This window comes from Ranitomeya imitator, chromosome 2, assembly GCF_032444005.1.
Source record: "Ranitomeya imitator isolate aRanImi1 chromosome 2, aRanImi1.pri, whole genome shotgun sequence".
Lineage (NCBI taxonomy): Eukaryota > Metazoa > Chordata > Amphibia > Anura > Dendrobatidae > Ranitomeya > Ranitomeya imitator.
The window spans coordinates 821,826,900-821,846,640 of record NC_091283.1 but is presented as its reverse complement, the minus strand read 5'-3'; the positions used below and the strand labels follow the sequence as shown (position 1 = coordinate 821,846,640).

General features: G+C 44.0%; 1 protein-coding gene across 1 annotated transcript in view; it reads right to left on the bottom strand.

Annotated features, from left to right (window-relative positions):
- ADAM12 (ADAM metallopeptidase domain 12) overlaps positions 1-19,741 on the bottom strand; it is a 636,998-nt gene that overhangs the window by 262,142 nt on the left and 355,115 nt on the right. The window contains exons 7-8 of the mRNA XM_069753950.1: positions 5,923-5,988; positions 1,966-2,037 (exon numbers count right to left, since the gene is read on the bottom strand). Of these exons, the coding sequence (XP_069610051.1) occupies positions 1,966-2,037; positions 5,923-5,988 (138 nt within the window). The remainder of the gene's footprint in view (positions 1-1,965; positions 2,038-5,922; positions 5,989-19,741) is intronic.

The following is a 19,741-nucleotide window of genomic DNA, read 5'->3' as shown; positions in this document are numbered from 1 at the left end:
CACATAAAAAATGACTGTATGTTTCATGGATTTAATATGTAATGATGACCAACACTGTCCCTGTGCTCATGTCATGCAAATTAGTTCTGCTCCAGAAGGAAGAAACTGTCTCTCTAGGGTCACCCATTGGAGTTAGCTATCCTATTAGTTAAGCTTTGAGGCTATGTGCACACGATGTGGATTTTGCTGCGGATCCGCAGCGTTTCCGCAGCTGCGGGTCCGCAGCGGTTTCCCATGAGTTTACAGTTCAATGTAAACCTATGGGAAACCAAAAGCGCTGTGCACATGCTGCGGAAAAAACGCGCGGAAACGCAGCGGTTTACATTCCACAGCATGTCACTTCTTTCTGCGGATTCCGCAGCGGTTTTATAGCTGCCCCTATGGAAAACCGCAGGTGTAAAGCCGCAGTGAAAACTGCAGAAAAAGTGCGGTATATCCGCAATAAATCTGCAGCAAAAACGCAGCGTTTTTGCCCTGCAGATTTATCAAATCTGCTGCGGAAAAATCCGCAGTGGCCAAGAATATGTGTGCACATAGCCTAATACAGAGAATAGCATGTAGAGCCACAAGACAACTTTGACACAGCTGCTGAGCTTAATGATTGGCTGCAGCGGTGATGTGTACTGTTGCCTAGACATCACTGGCATCCAGCAGCCGCAATGGAAAGTACTATAAATACATTATTTATTAATAACTATTGGAATATCAAAATGGAAAAAATAAAAACACACTAGGCCTACGCGTTTCGAGCACGAAGACTCGTGGCTATGATTAAGAGCCTTAATGCTTAATATACATAGGCCTAGCGTGTTTTATTTTTTTCCATTTCGGTTGATGGATGTCTTCCTACCTAATCATTTTTACCCGGGAGGTGACACGCGGTCTCTGTCCGTGCAGTGCACCCTCATTAGATTGATCGATACCTGGACAGGATGAGCTGCTGTGATATTTTGTCTTTTCCTCAGCCAAGACAGAGCGACAGGAGCAGCAGCGGGGAACTGGCACTGGACCTGCTATGTTTGTCATTCTACCTATATAAAAGGATTTGGGGTATATTTTCTTTAAGTGGAAAACCCCTTTAAACCACTTAAAGAGGACTTGTTTCTTGCTCAGAAAAAATGTAAATAAATTGTAAAAATCCCTCAGTTCCCGTGATTCTGACACTCTTTTCTGTTTTGTGCTGCTTCGCTCCTTTGCAGAGATTTTACCCCTTGATTCTTTTGGAGGGTTATATGTGAAATCTCTGCTTTGCAGTCCAACTGTTTTCATCAGTTTACTCTGGGGGCGTAAGTTTCAACGCCCTTCCCCCAGAAACTGCCAATCAGAGCTTGGCAGCATCTGAGACTAATAGGCTGCTAAAGAGCTGTGATTGGCAACATCTGGGAGAGAGAGGTAAAGGTGCACGTCCCTTGGGAACACTCTGAAGAAACACCCAGTTTGTATGCAAGCAGAGATTTCACATACTGCACTCAAGAAAAAAAAAGCCAACAACTCTGCAATGGATCAATGCAGCTTAAAACAGAAAAAAAACGTCAGAATCGGCTTGAGATCAGGGTTTTTGTTAAATAGGGTATTTACCGTAACTTAATTTTACTTTTAACAAAGTGACAGGTCCTTTTTAAAGCTCTTGGCCAGTGGTGTAATTTGAGGCTTGTGGGATCCAATACAAAATTTCTAACAGGGTCTCCAACTTAAATTGTCTTTAATGGTATTAATTTTATCACATGGGCCAATGATCAGCAATAATCTGGAAAATTTAAATTCCCTGAAAACCAGCAGAGAGGGTGAAAATGGAGGTAATGGAGGCAGAAACAAAAATTAAAAATGGTGCTGAATTAATACACGCAAAATTATATTAAAAATTTAAAGGCATTTTTCTTAAAAATTTGAATACGAGAAGTTATAAAGAGCACAATGAAAAGAGCAAAACAATATATTATACGGGCACAAGGGGACGTTACTCACCTTATCCACGTAATTGGCCATTTCCAGCAGCCGGTGTTTGACTCTGTCCACATCTTTGCCTTGTCTCTGGAACTGGAGAGAAGTCACACGTGTAAGTTGTGCAGCACGTTATGGCGTAGGTGCGTTTATACCATATCGCACAAGGAGCAGTGGCGGCAGCGCTATGCCTTTCGGTAGAATTAGAGCTTGCGCGCTATGTGAATTTGACGAGGGTTTCACAGCAATTAGCTACCGAAAATATAGGCATATTGCTTTATACAATAGAAACCTCCTCCACATCACAAAAGCAAGACTGACTCAACCTCCGGGATTTGGGGAAGGAGTCAAAATATATGTGAATGGTCACTATCGGAAATTATACATCTCTTGCAGCTCAGAATAACCCATTGGCTATTGGTAATATTCCTCATTTCTGCTTAATTATTTTAATACGAGGCTTCTGTAACTGGTTTTGGAAGCCAAAATTTATATCCATTTTTTTTCTATAAATTCACCTACAGCCTATTTCCATATTGCAACAACATTGGGGGTAACTTGAATCTTGAAGGCCCCAATGCAAAATATCTAATATAGCCTTCAAGTATAATGGATATTTAAAGATGAACTGTCTCCAGGTCAATAGTGACCAGTTTTATGCCCCAGTTTTTGGTTTTTTTTCTTCAAAATCAACCTTATGGGTCCAAAGATATTGGTAGATACCTTAGGTTACAACCATTAGCGACTAGCTAACTGTCCCTTTATCAGTGGACGTAACCATGGATACCTAAGGTCCTGCAATGGCCTGCATATGAGGAAAGACACATAGCGAATCAGAAACACTATACTGCATTTCTAATTGGAAATATTTGCTAATCTTATTATTATTATAGCACTTGCTACATATTGGGATAAGATCTTGGAGATGGGAATACCCCTTTACCTTTTCCATGCTCTCTGAGGAGGACGGAGATATAGAATTGATATCTCCGGGGAAAAATAGAAGGAGACTGTTGTTGAAGTCCTTACTGTAAATATGGTGCTGAATTGTCCCAAATATATCTCTAGCTGGGGAACCATTGATTACAATTTACTGATAGGCATCTGACCCTCGCCGCTTTCCGTACTTTATACACAGGGGATTTGCATTCGGCCCTTCCCCGTCAGGACACAGCACCTGGCAGCGAACCGCCTACGATTGTCTCCGACTTTATATTCATAGGATGTACATCAGACAGAAAAATGCAATTACATTGTTGTTATACTTTTATACATTATTGATTTTTCTCTCCTGTGTGGAGAAGACAAATATGACAGGTTGATTATGTTCGCTGTCTAAAAAATGCCTAAGTTGCCATTCATTGTAAGGCTAATGAGGTATCTAAATTTATCATATTACACGTACGGGCCCGTAGATCGCAGCGTGTTGTAGTAAAAAAACCATGAAAAGCAACTAGTCACGTATTTTCCGAAAAAAGCTATGAACTCAAATAACTTTTATAAAAGTGTTATCCCAATAGTTTTATTGACTTTTATTGATTTATTTCTATTTTTTTTGCTCTTTTCACATCCGAAGCTGCATTTACATTTTATTTTTTATACTTGGACCTAGTAGCCATACACAGGCAAAAGGTTTCCCATACAGACGATTGTAGATGAATATATTGTTTTCTGCTGTGGCGGATATAGGAGGTCATGCAACACGAGAGTTCATTTTGAAAGCAGATTTGGATATAATTTGAGGAGCTCAACATTTTCCAAAATTTGAATGCACATCCTTATAGAAAATTCCAGGGGCGGATATATCATCGATGCAATCTGTGCAACCGCACTGTTTTTTGCACAAGGGCTCTCTCCTGCCTATGTCCACCAGTGGCCCTCTCCTGCCTATGTCCGCCAGTGGCCCTCTCCTGCCTATGTCCGCCAGTGGAATATTCAACGCGTCGAAATGCTGACCCAAACTGTAATTAAGGCTATCCGCACACGTTCAGGATTTTTCGCGTTTTTCGCGATAAAAACGCATAAAAACTGCATACATATGCATCCTATCATTTAGAATGCATTCTGCAATTTTTGTGCACGTGAAAAAAAACGCATCGCGGTAAAAAAAAAAAGCAGCATGTTCATTAATTTTGCGGGGTTTTTTGCGTTTTCCTGCTATTTAATGCATTGGGAAAAAACACATAAAAAACGCACAAAAAAAACGCGAAAAAAACGCATGCGGATTTCTGGCAGAAATGTCAGTTTTTTGTCAGGAAATTTCTGCAAGAAATCCTGAACGTGTGCACATACCCTAATAGTATTGTAAGATATTGCCAACCTTCCATAGCCAGAATTGACACTTAAAGGGGTTGTCCAGGCTTGGGGCTTAAAGGTACCGTCACACATAACGATATCATTAACGATATCGTTGCTTTTTGTGACGTAGCAACGATATCGTTAAGGAAATCGTTATGTGTGACAGCGACCAACGATCAGGCCCCTGCTGGGAGATCGTTGGTCGCTGAGGAACGTCCAGAACTTTATTTCGTCGCTGGATCTCCCGCTGACATCGCTGGATCGGCGTGTGTGACGCCGATCCAGCGATGTCTTCACTGGTATCCAGGGTAAACATCGGGTTACTAAGCGCAGGGCCGCGCTTAGTAACCCGATGTTTACCCTGGTTACCAGCGTAAACGTTAAAAAAACAAACACTACATACTTACCTTCAGCTGTCTGTCCCCGGCGCTCTGCTTCTCTGCACTCCTCCTGCATCCTGTGTCAGCGCCGGCCAGCCGGAAAGCACAGCGGTGACGTCACCGCTCTGCTTTCCGGCTGACCGGTGCTGACAGTGCAGAGGAAAGCAGAGCGCCGGAGGACAGACAGCGGAAGGTAAGTATGTAGTGTTTGTTTTTTTAACGTTTACGCTGGTAACCAGGGTAAACATCGGGTTACTAAGTGTGGCCCTGCGCTTAGTAACTCGATGTTTACCCTGGTTACCGGGGACCTCAGGATCGTTGGTCGCTGGAGAGCTGTGTGACAGCTCTCCAGCGACCAAACAGCGATGCTGCAGCGATCGACATCGTTGTCGGTATCGCTGCAGCGTCGCTTAGTGTGACGGTACCCTAAGTCTGCAGTCACTGTATATGACTGCAGACTTGTGAATCCTCACAGCGAGCACAGTGCCAGTTGTCAGGAACCTCTGGTGCCGATGCCAGGAGCGGGTGGTCATGTGACTGCAAGTATGCAACTTGCATACGCCCGGCCACATTCCGACTAGACGTTTCCAGCCTCACTCAATTCACTTACATTGAGCGAGGCGGCACATATCTAATCAGCATATATGCAAATCACATACTTGCGGTCATTCATTGACCAGCTCCAGGTGCGGGCACCAGATAATCTTGACACCATGCATTTTGGGGGGGGGGATTTTGAAATGGGGGATATAATAAACTTATGTAATTTAGTAATATACTGTACTTCAATTCTAAAAGGTGTCCGCATCTTCAACTACAAGCTCTAGTCTGGTTTTATTCTGGTTTGTACATGACACAGGACAGAGTTTTCAGTATCAGCATGTCATCAGTGCTGATTGTTAGGGGGGCTGGCTGACTACTCATTTTAAAGCCAGCCCCCCTTTTTTGTTACAGCGGATGTGTAGACATGGGAGGGGACTAGTTTAGCTGTTGAAATGAGTAGTCGGTGGCCAGCCATCCTCACACCCAGCTCTAGCCATGTGCGGATACAGGAAACGCCGCCTGTATCCAACACCAATCTTAAGAAGACCCAGGACCATTAAAAGTATAATCGGAAGTTGTATAACTTATTAATTTCATTTTTGCTAGTGTCTTTTGGGACTTTTGGAGCCCAAATTCTCTAAGTTACTATTCTGCAACGTTTTTGTGGCCTGGATGACACCATCTTGTTAGCAGCCATATCAGCGCCATGGACATTGTATGCAATAAAGAAAAAAAGCTGTCACCTGTCTTTATTTCTTACCTCGCGATTATCAGCCACGATAACAAGCTCCACATACTTGGTGATCTTCGAAGTATCTCTTTTGTGCTGCCAAAACAGATTATATAGAAGTTTAGTATGATTGTTAGAAGCCGCGGGAGGTCATTGGAAGCCAGAACAGGGCTTTCCAAGTCACTGTCTCACAATTTAGCCTTCCAAATGGATGTCACACATCTTCAGCTTAAAAGAGCAAAGTCTTTAGGTAACAGGGGAAGAAATAGAGAAAAGGCTTCATGTCCTGCTGTTGTTATAGGAATTTTTGACAGGTTATTACTCTTGATCAAAATGGGGTCAGTGCCGTAACTATAAACTTCGGGGCCCCGGGGCAAAACTTCATAGTGGGGCCCCTGAACATTTCAATCACACGCATTGTTGTATACAACACACAGGCTTCACCACGTTCCGTAAGACCTTTAATAGATTTTGTCTATGATGCAAGTTTTAGAAGTTAAATATTCAGTGAATATGTTTGGAAAATTAATAAGGTGAATAATTCCAAATATTAAAACATTTGTTTCCTAACTGGTTTCCATTCATTGACAGCTGGCAGAGCTCCTGGAAATTATTGGTCTCTCCTGTCCTCCGGGTGACATTGTCTGACAGGAATATAGGAGCTGGGTATTTTATGAGAAATTAAAGTATTAAAATACCATTTTTTTGCCCTCAGTTTGTGGCCCCTTGGGTGGTTGGGACCCAGGGGCAATGCCCCGGTTGCCCCGGTTGTAGTTACGGCCCTGAATGGGGTAATATATTAGAATGATAGGATGAAATTGTTCTTAGAGTAAAGGATCACTAAAGCTGAAGGTTATTTTAAGCTGTATTGTTCACCTGGGTAAAACACTCCTGAAAGAGAACCTTTTAGTGCGTTCTTATGTAAGGAGGTGGCGTGGAACCTCACGTGCCTTCCTGAATGGTTCCCTTATGTTTAATTGTGCTAATGTGCCATGTCTCATATGTACTGTGTAATGTGAAAAGTTTTATATTTGTCATATCAATGTATATTGCCATTGCACTGTACTAGACATGATTAGTGCAGGGATAGAGAGAGTTAATGAAAGGGGCTGGGTTAGCAGCCTCAAAGAAGTAGAACGTTCCTGCTTAAGCAGTAGAGCCCAGGCAGGATGGCCTGAGGCAGGGGGTGTGTCCCCATCTGGGGCACAGGTGCGTCCCCGCTTGGGACAGAAGGAGCCCCCATCTGGGGCATATGTGTGTCCCCGTCTGGGACAGAAGAGACCCCCATCTGGGGCATAAGTGTGTTCCCGTCTGGAACAGTGAGGACCCCCGTTTGGGGTATATGTGGATCCCCGTCTGGGACAGAAGGAATCCCCGGCTGGGGACTGCCAAGCAGTGGAACAGGGCACCGGAACCGTGATAGTGCTCTTCAGGTGACTGAGCTTCCAGGAGCCATTGGGAGCTGATGCTTGTGCTGGTGCCGAAGAAGCAGCATCTTTGAAAAGGGACAGTTCAGGAATTGTTACCTTCTTCTATTCTTTATCTTCATTAAACAAGTTGCCACTGTTGGGACCTAACAAGTGTGACGTGTTGTGCATCTGGAGGACGCCGTTCTAATGTGGAGAGCAGCTGTGATTCTGAGGTAACTCGCTCTGACCTGGGGCTAGGACTGGAACTGTCTTTTCATGTGCAAAGGGCCGGGGTGCTCACTGACTGTGACCTAGTGGACTTGGCTATGACTACCACCCCGTGCCACCCTGTTACACTTATATATGGAAGTAGTAGTATGGCTGTATAGGTGCTTCTCTTCTAATAAAAATGATACATTTTTTGTAGAAATCCGATATTCCAGTCCTTAGAAACTTATAGAAGCCATATGCAATTCAGGCAGGAAGTGTGCTCATGGGCGCGTCAATACACTAAGACTGCTTTTTCAAAGTGCACTGACATGTCCCCTGTGCCTTTCCAGCCTGATTTGAACATGGCTTCTACACTATAATTTCTCATGACTGGCACATTGGATCTCCATAAAAAAGGTATCATTTTTCTGCCTATACAGCTGTACCACTACCTCCATATGGAAAATTCTGCTCATAGGTACCATTTTACATGATTTTGGCAGAAGGTTATACGTAGTATGGAGGAACAGTGTGTATTTTTATGTAAATTACGTGTATACATATCTTAATGAAGAGATCACCAATGAGGGAGTGGGAGTGAAAGGTGAAGGTACAAGGATAAATGTCATGTCCCACGACTTGGGAATCATAAAGTATTGTATTATCATTGTACTGTTGTTGTTATACTGCTATGGAATTAGGTTTGCCTTTTGCAAGTTTGTCCTGTCTGTCCTTGTAGCCAGGCTCTGATTTAAGAAACCCCTCCCTTTCTCCCTAGTTGGTGTTTATCATCCACCTTCGTCTAAAATTCATCTCTGTACATCTCTAGTTCAGAATTGTATTTTTACCTACTGCAAATGACGCAGCTACTGCTATGACTATTGTGCATAATACAAGAATTCAGCCTGAGAATAAACTCTTGGAATCTTCATGCAGATTGACAGGCTGAGAGTGGTTGTCTCATCGGTATTTTTGCACCTGTGTTGCCGCCATCTTAACTACATGGGTCCACTGCATTTGTTCGGAGGCCTGGGCAGGTCAACTTCTCTGTCTTTTTTTCTGCATTTTTTTCAATCTTCATGCATGCCTCAGTCGAGTTAAAGGTGACAAAGTTCTTGGTGTGAGTACTAGCTCATGGAGACATCCATAGAAACGCTGTCTAAGGAGCCCTACACTTGCAGCCTAGCTATGGAGTCAAGATAGTAAACATGCCCATGTACATTAGGTAAAAGTCGGGCAAAATGTGCTTGATAGATTTCATACTGAACAATAATTTGTTTTAGTTGATAACCAACCAATGAGTGTTCATTGTCACACAAAACACCGGTCATGAAAGTTCGATCTTTTTGGCTCCTGATAAGAACAGGATAATAAAATGTAATATTGGCTGATGCAAACAGATGTATTTTGGGCTTTGGACAAATGATAGATCATCAGTCCATTTTCATCTAATGGGTGTCATAAGACTGTAGGCGGTGCAGTTGATGCCTCCCCCAGCGTTAGGCTCACCATGTGAGGTGGATCCACTAGGCCTTAGTTCTGGGTGAGCACAAAGACTCGGGCATTGATGCATCAAACAGGAAGGCATGTGGCAGTGTAGACCTGGCACACACAGGAATCTTAGGAGCAGCAGAAAGGATGAAGAAGAACCCAGCAGGGATGGAAGCAAGCACAAAAACTAACAGAAAAAGCACGGATTGTGAAGCACACCAAACATAGGACTAGAGTCTCAATCCCAAGACACAGGTGTGTGTCTACATAGGCCTCAAATAGGTGAAAGGAGATGAAATCATTGATCCAAACCAGGAAACTTGCAAAACCCGATGATGGGGGAGCACAGCAGAGGGCAGCGGACCCAGGCGAAGGAGAAGGAGCTTGGGATACCTAGGACAGGTGTGCCACACCCAGTCTTCTTCTTTAATGTCATCAATAACAAGGTCAAAGGGCAGGAATGGGAACCTGATTGATGAAAATATTTCCATGGATGTCATAAAAATGGATGCATAGGCTTGTCATAGATAAATCGCTATACCATATTTCTGAATAAGCAATCGGGAAATATTGGGGAACGTTCACTTGAGATATCGGCACACAGCTTGGTACTTAGAATTGACATAAAAGAAAGCACACTGCTTCAACTCATGCTCAGTCCAATGGACTTTGTGTGGAACAGCACCATAGAAGGTTGACCTTTCTCATGTAGGTGAAGGTTCGAAGCTGTGGGACCCCCAGCAACAGGTACGGACTGGGGCTGAAATTCAGCCCTGGCATTTGAAATCACATAGGCCCATGCTGTCCCCGTCCTCAAGCACCAGATGGGGATATATCACTAATATTACCCTGGATGGATGTAAGCAAGATTTACTACAAGACCAATATTTTTAATGATATCTGTGGCCTGCTGCAGTGAGTGACGGAGACTTTGTGCTCCATCACAACTCTTAACAGTATGGGTGTTTTGAGAACATGTATTCTGTTAACAACATTGCAGACAAGGCAACCCATGACCAGACAGGCCCTTCTGGCATTTGCCAGAATTGCCAGATGGCCAGTCCGGCCCTGCCCAGCAATCACATATTGTAGATATATGTAGCCATATGTATGTAGCCATAAAGATCTGACAGATGAGGCTACCACAGAATGGGATCCTGTTGTGCACCACCAGGCATGGAATGTTCCCAAAAACTGCAAAGCAAGCTGCATATGTTCATATGTTCACGCACTTCAAAATTGGAAACGTTCCACTAATACGAGGGAATTTGTATTTCCAAACGTGTAGTACAAATATGTCTTCAATTAAGACCAAGCCGTACAGACATGTGTGACGAAACATGGAAGGATTGATAATGAAATTCTTCATTTACCATCTTCAAAAGCAGATACCGACGATCACAAATCTTCCCAATGTTATTTTTTTGTCTTCTGCAAATATCCACATCAATGATGTTTTTCTTAAAGGTTTTGAGAATTTGCAGCCATCTACTTGATTGATACTTTAACTGCTCTGCTATTTATTTTCAGTGTCTCCATCTACAAATCAATCACTTTGTTATTCCAGACCGGCAACAATATTTTTACAGATTTGCATGGCCCACCAGCTAGGAACATTGAAAAGTTTTCTGAAGGCAGAAATATGCAAATGGTCTCTTCAGAGAGGAAGAGGACTAGAACTCTAGTGCCACCTATTGGAAGTAGCCTTGTCACATGACTTAGGATAAAAGCCAAACCAGAATCTCAATTTGCAGACACTGTGTTTCGGTGTACTGCCCCTCGTCAGTGCAAAGTGTGAGATCTGGTTTGGCTTTTATCCTAAGTCATGTGACAAGGCTACTTCCAATAGGTGGCACTACAGTCCTCTTCCTCTCTGAAGAGACTATTTGCATATTTCCCAGAGCAGCATTGCAGCTTTAAGTCTCCTCATCTTGGCATGCTTAACATGTCACTCTCCATAAGGAGAAACGTTACTACTTGGATTACTGAAGGCAGAAAATAACTTATTTCTCTATGTGTTATGTTGTGAATTCCGCTCTTGGGCTCCCTCCAGTGGTTATGAGTGGTGGTGCTGCGGTAGTTGGATCCCAGCATTTATCAGGTGTGTCTATTTTTTGCAATTTGGGCTGGGCTATATAGCCTTGCTTTATCCTTTAGTCAGTGCCAGATGTCCATTGTTTTTGGAGGATTCACATCCCTTCTGGTCTCTCCTGTTCGCTGTGCTTTTCTTCAAAGATAAGTCCTGGCTTTGTTTTTGCTGTCCACCTGCTGTGGACCTTATGGTTCTGTGCATTTTTCATGTTTTGTCTTGTCCAGCTTTGTTGTGAAGGAATTTTTGCAGCCTAGTTGTGTCTCTGGAGATGCAGATATACCCTCCATGTCTTAAGTCAGATGTGGTGTTTTGTATTTTCTGTGGTGGATATTTTCTAGTGTTTTAATACTGACCGCATAGTACTTTGTTCTATCCTTTCTTTTTAGCTAGTATGGCCTCCTATGCTAAATCCTGATTTCTTGTCTGCGTATGTTATTTCCCTCTCCTCTCACAGTCAATATTTGTGGGGGGCTGTCTATCCTTTGGGGATTTTCTCTGAGGCAAGATAGGTTTCCTGTTTCTGTCTTTAGGGGTAGTTAATTCTTAGGCTGTGTGGAGGGGTCTAGGGAGCGTTAGGTACCCCCCACGGCTACTTCTAGTTGCACTGCTAAGTTCAGGGTTTGCGGTCAGTACAGGTGCCACCTTCTCCAGAGTACGTCTCATGCTGCTCCAAGGCCACCAGATCATAACAGTACAACTGGCCAACAATGAGTTAATCGCATCTCAAAAGAAGAGAGGAAAGGTTTTGAGCCATTTTTTTTTCCTTAGCCTGTTCCTCCCTCTTAATCTCTGGGTGGCTGCGGAACCTAGTAATAACATGAGTGTTCAGGAGTTAGTTTCTCGTGTGGATCAGCTTGCTGCTGGGGTACAGGGTATTTCAGATTATATTGTTCAGACTCCTGCCTTGGAACCTAGGATTCCCACTCCTGATTTGTTCTTTGGTGACAGATCCAAATTTTTGAGTTTCAAAAATAACTGTAAACTGTTTTTTGCATTGAGACCCCGGTCTTCTGGTGATCCCATTCAGCAGGTTAAAATCATCATATCCTGATTTCTTGTCTGCGTATGTTATTTCCCTCTCCTCTCACAGTCAATATTTGTGGGGGGCTGTCTATCCTTTGGGGATTTTCTCTGAGGCAAGATAGGTTTCCTGTTTCTGTCTTTAGGGGTAGTTAATTCTTAGGCTGTGTGGAGGGGTCTAGGGAGCGTTAGGTACCCCCCACGGCTACTTCTAGTTGCGCTGCTAAGTTCAGGGTTTGCGGTCAGTACAGGTGTCACCTTCTCCAGAGTACGTCTCATGCTGCTCCAAGGCCACCAGATCATAACAGTGTTATGAGCGAGTCCTGAAATCTCCTGTGGATGATTTTTGCTATAGATGCAGAGGTGTAACTTGAAGCTCTAGGGTCCTGATGCAGGTGCCTTCTTCTGCAGTACAGGTGAGGCCGCTACCTCAGCACCCTGAAAAGGAGGTTGACTTTAAGAAAAACCTCCAAAGCTACTGGTCTAGGCAATACTCGTAATGTATGTACAATGTCTTTTAGACATGTGGGAGCCCACCATAGTTTTTTTTCTTAATCTTGTATGACAAACTAGTGCATGCAGAGTATTTTAATGAGTTTTGAAGTTTTTTGAAACTTTTCAAATCCTCCTTAAAAATGCAAAAGTCCTCAAAAACTTGGAGCTACCACTCAGTTTTCCTCTCAAAAATTTGAGCAAAAAGACTCAAACACCTCTGTTATTCCAGCAAATTTTGCTTTCAAAAAGTCAAATGGCGCTCCTTCCCTTCTGAGCCCTGCCAAGCGCCCAAACAGTAGTTGTCCCCCACATATGTACTCAGAATAAACTGAACAACAAATTATAAGGTGCAATTTCTACTGATACCCTTGTAAAAATGCAAACTTTTGGGCTAAAAAACAATTTTATGGGAAAATATACAGTATATATATTTTTTCTTTTCACGGCTCAATGTTATAAACTTCTGAGGAGCACAAGGGGGATCAAGGTGCTCACCACACATCTAAATAAGTTACCTGAGGGATCTAGTTTCCAAAACGGTGTCACTTGTGGGGGGTTTCTAATGTTTAGGCACATCAGGGGCTCTCCAAACACGACATGGCGTCCACTAAATATTCCGGCAAATTTTGCTTTCAAAAAGTCAAATGGCACTCCTTCCCTTCCGAAATCTGCCCTGCGCCTAAACAGAGGTTTTCCCTCACATATGGGGTATTGGCAAGCTCAGGAGAAATTGCGCAACAAATTTTAGGATTCATTTTCTCTTGTTACCCATGTGAAAAAAAATTTGAAATTTTTGTGAAATAAACAGTCCAAAAATTCTTGTGAAGCACCTGATGGGTTAATCAACTTCTTGAATGTGTTTTGGAGCATCGTGAGGGGTGCAGCTTTTAGAATGATGTTACTTTTGGGTGTTTTTTGTAATATAGGCGACTCAAAGTAACTTTAAATGTAATGTGGTTGCTAAAAAAATGGGTTTGTAAATTTTGTTGAAAAAATGAGAAATTGTTGGTCAACTTTTAACCCTTATAACTTCCTAAAAAAAAAAAAATTGCGCTGATGTAAAGTAGTCTTGTGGGAAATGTTATCTATTAATTATTTTGTGTGATATGACTCTCTGATTAAGCCCCAAGGGTGGTTTGCACGTTAATGACCGGGCCAATTTTTACAATTCTGACCACTGTCCCTTTATGAGGTTATAACTCTGGAACTCTTCAACAGATCCCAGTGATTCTGACATTGTTTTCTAGTGACATATTGTACTTCATGATAGTGGTAAAATTTATTTGATATTATCTGCGTTTATTTGTAAAAAAAACGGAAATTTGGTGAAAATTTTAAAAATTTCGCAATTTTCCAACTTTGAATTTTTATGCCCTTAAATCACAGAAATATGTCACACAAAATACTAAATAAGTAACATTTCCCACATGTCTACTTTACATCAGCACAATTTTGGAACCAAAATTTTTTTTGTTAGGGAGTTATAAGGGTTCAAAGTTGATATATATTATCATAATCAATCCCTATATAACTAAATATTTATTGATAATCCGAACCTACACATTGGTTCACACCACAAAATTGACTAAATAAACAATAAACACTGTGCTCACACTTAAACACCAAATTTAAAAATGGGGTATGCTAGGTGTCCCTGGTGTGTACTTAACTCACACCTGCCTGTCTGCGGGGGTTGGCACCCTAAGGGGGGAGCGTTATGGCGCCCCTGCTCCACGATGGCTATCCCTGGGGGCCCTGTTACACTAGGGAAACCCCCCTGCCCACAGTCTAAGCTAACCACTGTCAATAAACAGAGATGTTCCTGCACTAAAGGAACCCTAGGCCGCCACATATAAAATCAATAATATCTATAGAACACAGAAGGCATAGTAGTGGCATACTAATGAGGCAGTATAGGAATAATTGTTTTTATGCATACAGGTCCATTGCAGTTGTTATAGATAAACTGATTCCAATGCAACAGATTAGTCTAAAGAAAACCAATATCCACCAATATTCAGACAAGGAGACTGGAACAAGGAATAGGAGGAAGATGATGGAAGACTGGCAGGCAGACAAACAAAGGTACAGGAACACGGACTGGAGGGAAGGAATCGGAGACCAGGCAGGCAGGCAGGCAAGCAGAGGAACTGGAACGCGGACTGGAAGGGAGACACAGGAGATCAGACACTAGGAGAGAGCAAGGAGAAGACCTGGATTAGTCACAAACAACCGGATAGCAAAGAACGTTAGGTGAGCGGAGGGCCAGAATCACTTGACAGAGCACAAATGACAAACAGGCACCGCCGATAGGAAGAGGCGGCCTGATAAAGTGAGTGGGGACATAGCTTCCGGGTCGGAGTGCACAGGGCGGTGCAGAAGACCCGACCAGGCTTCAATGGGGAATATGTGCGCGTGCGCTGAGGAACCCAGAGCGCGCCCGCACCCGAAGTGGAGCGGGAGCCGATCGCACAGGGGAAGAAGACCGGAAGGAAGCAGGGACGCGCCGGGATGCTGCAGCGAGGTGAGTATGCGGCGCAAGCGGCGGCGAGAGCCTAACAGTACCCCCCTCTTATGCCCCTCCTTCCTAAGAGCCGAAAGAAATTTTGCCAGAATTTGGGGAGCCTGAATGTTCTCCCGAGGCTCCCAGGATCTCTCCTCGGGTCCAAAACCCTTCCAATCAACAAGAAAAAAGGCCCTCCCTCGAATCCTTTTCATAGCAAGAATGTCTCTAACTTCAAAGACATCATCACAAAAACTAGGCTGAGGAGGACGATTGAGTGTGGAATGGAAGCAATTAAGGACCACAGGCTTCAGAGGGGAAACATGAAAAGAATTGGGGATGCGGAGAGAGGCAGGAAGCTTTAACTTATAAGAAACATTATTGATACGAGACAAGACCTCGAAGGGCCCAATATAACGGGGACCCAGTTTGTGCGAGGGCATTTTTAAGTGAACAAACTTGGAAGATAACCACACTTTATCACCGGGCTGAAAAAGAGGAGAATCCAAGCGCCTCTTGTCCGCATGTTTCTTCATTCTGGCGCTGGCCAGTTCAAGAGCAGTCCTGGTCTCCTGCCAAATCCTAGAGAACTCTCCGGACAAAAGATCGGCCGCTGGGACACCTAAGACAGGTGGAACCGGAAGTGGAACACCAGGATGCTGTCCGTAGACGATGAAGAAAGGAGACTTGGAGGTAGATTCTCTGGCATGATTGTATAAGCAAATTCTGCCCACGGAAGCAAATCTACCCAGTCGTTCTGGTGAGAGTTAGAAAAGTGACGAAGATAAGACACCAGAGTTTGGTTGGTACGTTCCACTTGACCATTAGTTTGTGGATGGTAGGCAGATGAAAAATCAAGCGAGATGTCCATGAACTTGCAGAGAGACCGCCAAAAACGAGAGGTGAACTGCACCCCTCTATCTGAAACAATATGTTGAGGAAGACCGTGAATGTGAAAAATATGATGAATAAAAGCTCTCGCCAGCTCAGGTGTGGAAGGTAATCCAGGAAGAGGTATCATACAATTATTAGGTTCTGTAGAAGGACGTAGATCTGGGGATTTATTATGATGGAATATAGGCTGAACTGGATGGACAAATGTTTTTTTTCGGCCTTACTAACTATGTTACTATGTTACTATGTATAAAGTGAGCCAGCTTGGAGAACCTATCTACGACGACCAGGATCATGGTACAACAGGAAGATCAAGGCAGATCGGTGATAAAGTCCATAGCAATGTGTTGCCAAGGAGCAGATGGAATAGGAAGCGGATGAAGCAAACCGGAGGGTAAATGCCTGGGAGTCTTATTCTTGGCACAAGATGAACAGGAGACAATGAAGCTTCGGATATCCTGAAGAATGGTCGGCCACCAATAAAAACGGGACACAAACGAGAGTGTTTTCTTGAAGCCGACATGACCTGCCAATTTGGAAGCAGGAACAAAAGTTTTACCCGGAGGTAGAGAAGACAAACTAACAGGTGCCACCATGATGACTTTAGATGGATCCAAGATATGCGAGGGCTCCTCCTCAGAATCAGAAGATAAGAAAGACCTGGACAAAGCGTCAGGCTTGAGATTCTTGCTACCCGGACAAAAATGCAACTCAAAATTAAAACTGGCAAAAAACAAAGACCATCTAGCTTGCCGAGGATTAAGTCTCTGAGCAGAACGGATGTATGCTAGGTTCTTGTGATCCGTGAGGACTTTAAATGGATGAACAGCTCCCTCCAGAAGGTATCTCCACTCCTCAAAAGCCAACTTGATGGCTAAGAGCTCCCTGTCACCGATGGAGTAGTTCCGTTCAGAGGAAGAGAATGTCTTGGAGAAGAAACCGCAGGGAACCAGCTTCCCAGAAGATGACTTTTGAGAAAGTACGGCTCCAGCGCCAGTGGCAGATGCATCAACCTCCAGAACGAAAGGTTTATTCTTCTCCGGACGATGTAGTACTGGAGCAGAGGCAAAAGCTTGTTTCAGAGACGAAAAAGCATTTAAGGCTTCAGTTGACCAGATGTGAGGATTGGAACCCTTTCTAATCAGAGCAGTGATTGGACCAGACAAGGAGGAGAAATGAGGAATGAATTGATGATAGTAATTTGCAAAACCAAGGAATCGCTGGATAGCTTTGACACCAGTAGAACGTGGCCAGTTGAGTACGGCAGACACCTTCTCCGGATCCATGCGAAGACCAGAGTCAGAGATAATGTTACCTAAGAAAGGAAGAGACGGTTGTTCAAAGGCACATTTTTCAAGCTTGGCATAAAGGTGATTCTCCCTTAAGCGTAGTAGAACCAAACGAACATGTTTTCTATGGGCGACCAGATCCGAAGAAAAAACAAGGATATCATCCAAGTAAACCACCACACAGGTGTACAGAAGATCTCGAAAAATTTAATTCACGAATTCCTGGAAAACAGCTGGAGCATTGCATAAACCAAAGGGCATGACCAAATAGTCGTAGTGCCCATCCCTGGTGTTAAAGGCGGTCTTCCACTCGTCGCCAGAGCGAATACGGACTAAATTGTAGGCCCCTCGGAGATCTAGTTTCCAAAAAATTCGTGCCCCTCGTAGTCGATCAAATAGCTCCGGAATAAGAGGAAGAGGGTACTTATTCTTAATAGTGATATTGTTTAGGCCCCAGTAATCGATGCAGGGACAAAAAAGAAACCTGCGCCTGCGGGTGAAGATGACTTCTGAATAAAACCTCTGGCTAAATTCTCCTGGATATACTCAGTCATAGCTTGAGACTCAAGGGGATTCAAAGGATAAATTCGCCCCCGGGGTGGAGTTGTGCCGGGTACTAGGTCGATTGGGCAATCAAACGGACGATGTGGGGGTAGGTTCTCTGCCTCTTTTTTGTCGAAGACATCCGAGAAGGACCAGTAGGCAGAAGGCAAACCTGCAGGTGCTAGATTAGACTGAAGAGACCTTACAGGTTGTACGGAAAGAAGACACTTAGTCTGACAAGCGTGACTCCAGCGTAGGACATCACCCGATCGCCAATCCAGAACAGGTTCATGAGTTCTTAACCACGGAAGACCCAATAGGAACGTGTGGGACAGTGAGGGCAGCACATAGAAGGCAATTTTCTCTCGATGCAAGGCTCCGATCTGTAACTCCACTTCTTCAGTGACGAGGGTAACGGTCTCCCGCAATGGTCTACCATCGACCGAAGCTAACTACCGGGGAGTCTCCAAGGACTTGACAGGAATGTGGAGCCTCTTGACTGCCTCAAGCTGAATAAAGTTCCCTGCAGCACCAGAATCAATATAAGCCACCTCAGAAAAACGGGTGGTACCTAGACTGACTAAAACGAAAAGAGTTAAAGGTAGAGAGGATTCACAAATACCTAGGGAGGCCTCTCTTACCTGGCCTAGGCGGAAGCGTTTCCCGGCCTCACCGGACAGGAACGCAGAAGATGAGACGAGCTACCACAGTAGAAACAGAGACCCTGAGCGACTCTTTCTTTGTGGCGTAGTTCAGCTGGGCGAAGACGATCCACCTGCATGGGTTCAGGAGGCGAAACTGAAGGCGAAGAAACCGAGCGTGAAGAGGAAGAACCGGAAGAGGCCGAAGGTATGCGAAAGGATCTTCTCTCTCTGGTAGTTTCACGAAGCCATTCCTGGAAACGAAGATCGATGCGAGTAGCCAAGGAAATGAGATCCTCCAAAGAGGTCGGTGTGTCTCTACCCGCCAGCTCGTCCTTGATTTGAGACGACAGACCTCGCCAAAAGGCCCCCACCAAAGCCTCATTGTTCCATCCTAACTCAGATGACAAAGTACAAAACTGGATAGCGTACTGACCGACGCCTTTGTGCCTTTGAACTTAGCTATGCAGAGCAGCAGGCCACAGGAATGATCCAGGGAAAAGCAAGTCCAACACTGGAACATTGACAGGAAGCCAGGATCAAAGCATTAGGTGGAGTTAAGTAGAGAAGCACCTAACGACCTCACCAGATCACCTGAGGGAGGAAACTCAGAAGCCGCAGTACCACTTCCCTCCACCAACAGAAGCTCACAGAGAAGAGAATCAGCCGAAGTACCACTTGTGACCACAGGAGGGAGCTCTGCCACAGAATTCACAACAGAGCCCCCTCCCTGTGCGATGCTTCCCTATGCCCCGGGAATGCTGCAATCATGTTTGATCACAGTGTTTCGGGGGTTAATGTGACCGCTCCTGGCACATAGTGCCGGATGTCAGCTGCGATAGTCAGCTGGCACCCGGCTGCGATCGGCTGCGCTCCCCCCGTGAGCACGGCCGATTGCATATGAAGTACTATCCCGTCACTGGGAATTAAGTCCCAGGTCACCCCGACGGGATAGTACATCATATGGGATTAAGAGGTTAAGGGCATACACATTAAAAGTTTGAAAATTGCAAAATTTTCAACATTTTCACTAAATTTCCATTTTTTTCACAAATAAATGCAAGTCATATCGAAGAAACTTTACCACTGTCATGAAGTATAATATGTCACGAAAAAACATTCCTTGAATCAGTGGGATCCGTTGAAGCGTTCCAGAGATATTACCACATAAATTGACAGTGGTCAAAAGTGTGAAATTTGGCCTGGTCATGAAGGTGCATACAGGCTTGGGGTTTAAGGTGTTTTTAAAAACTCTGTGTGCA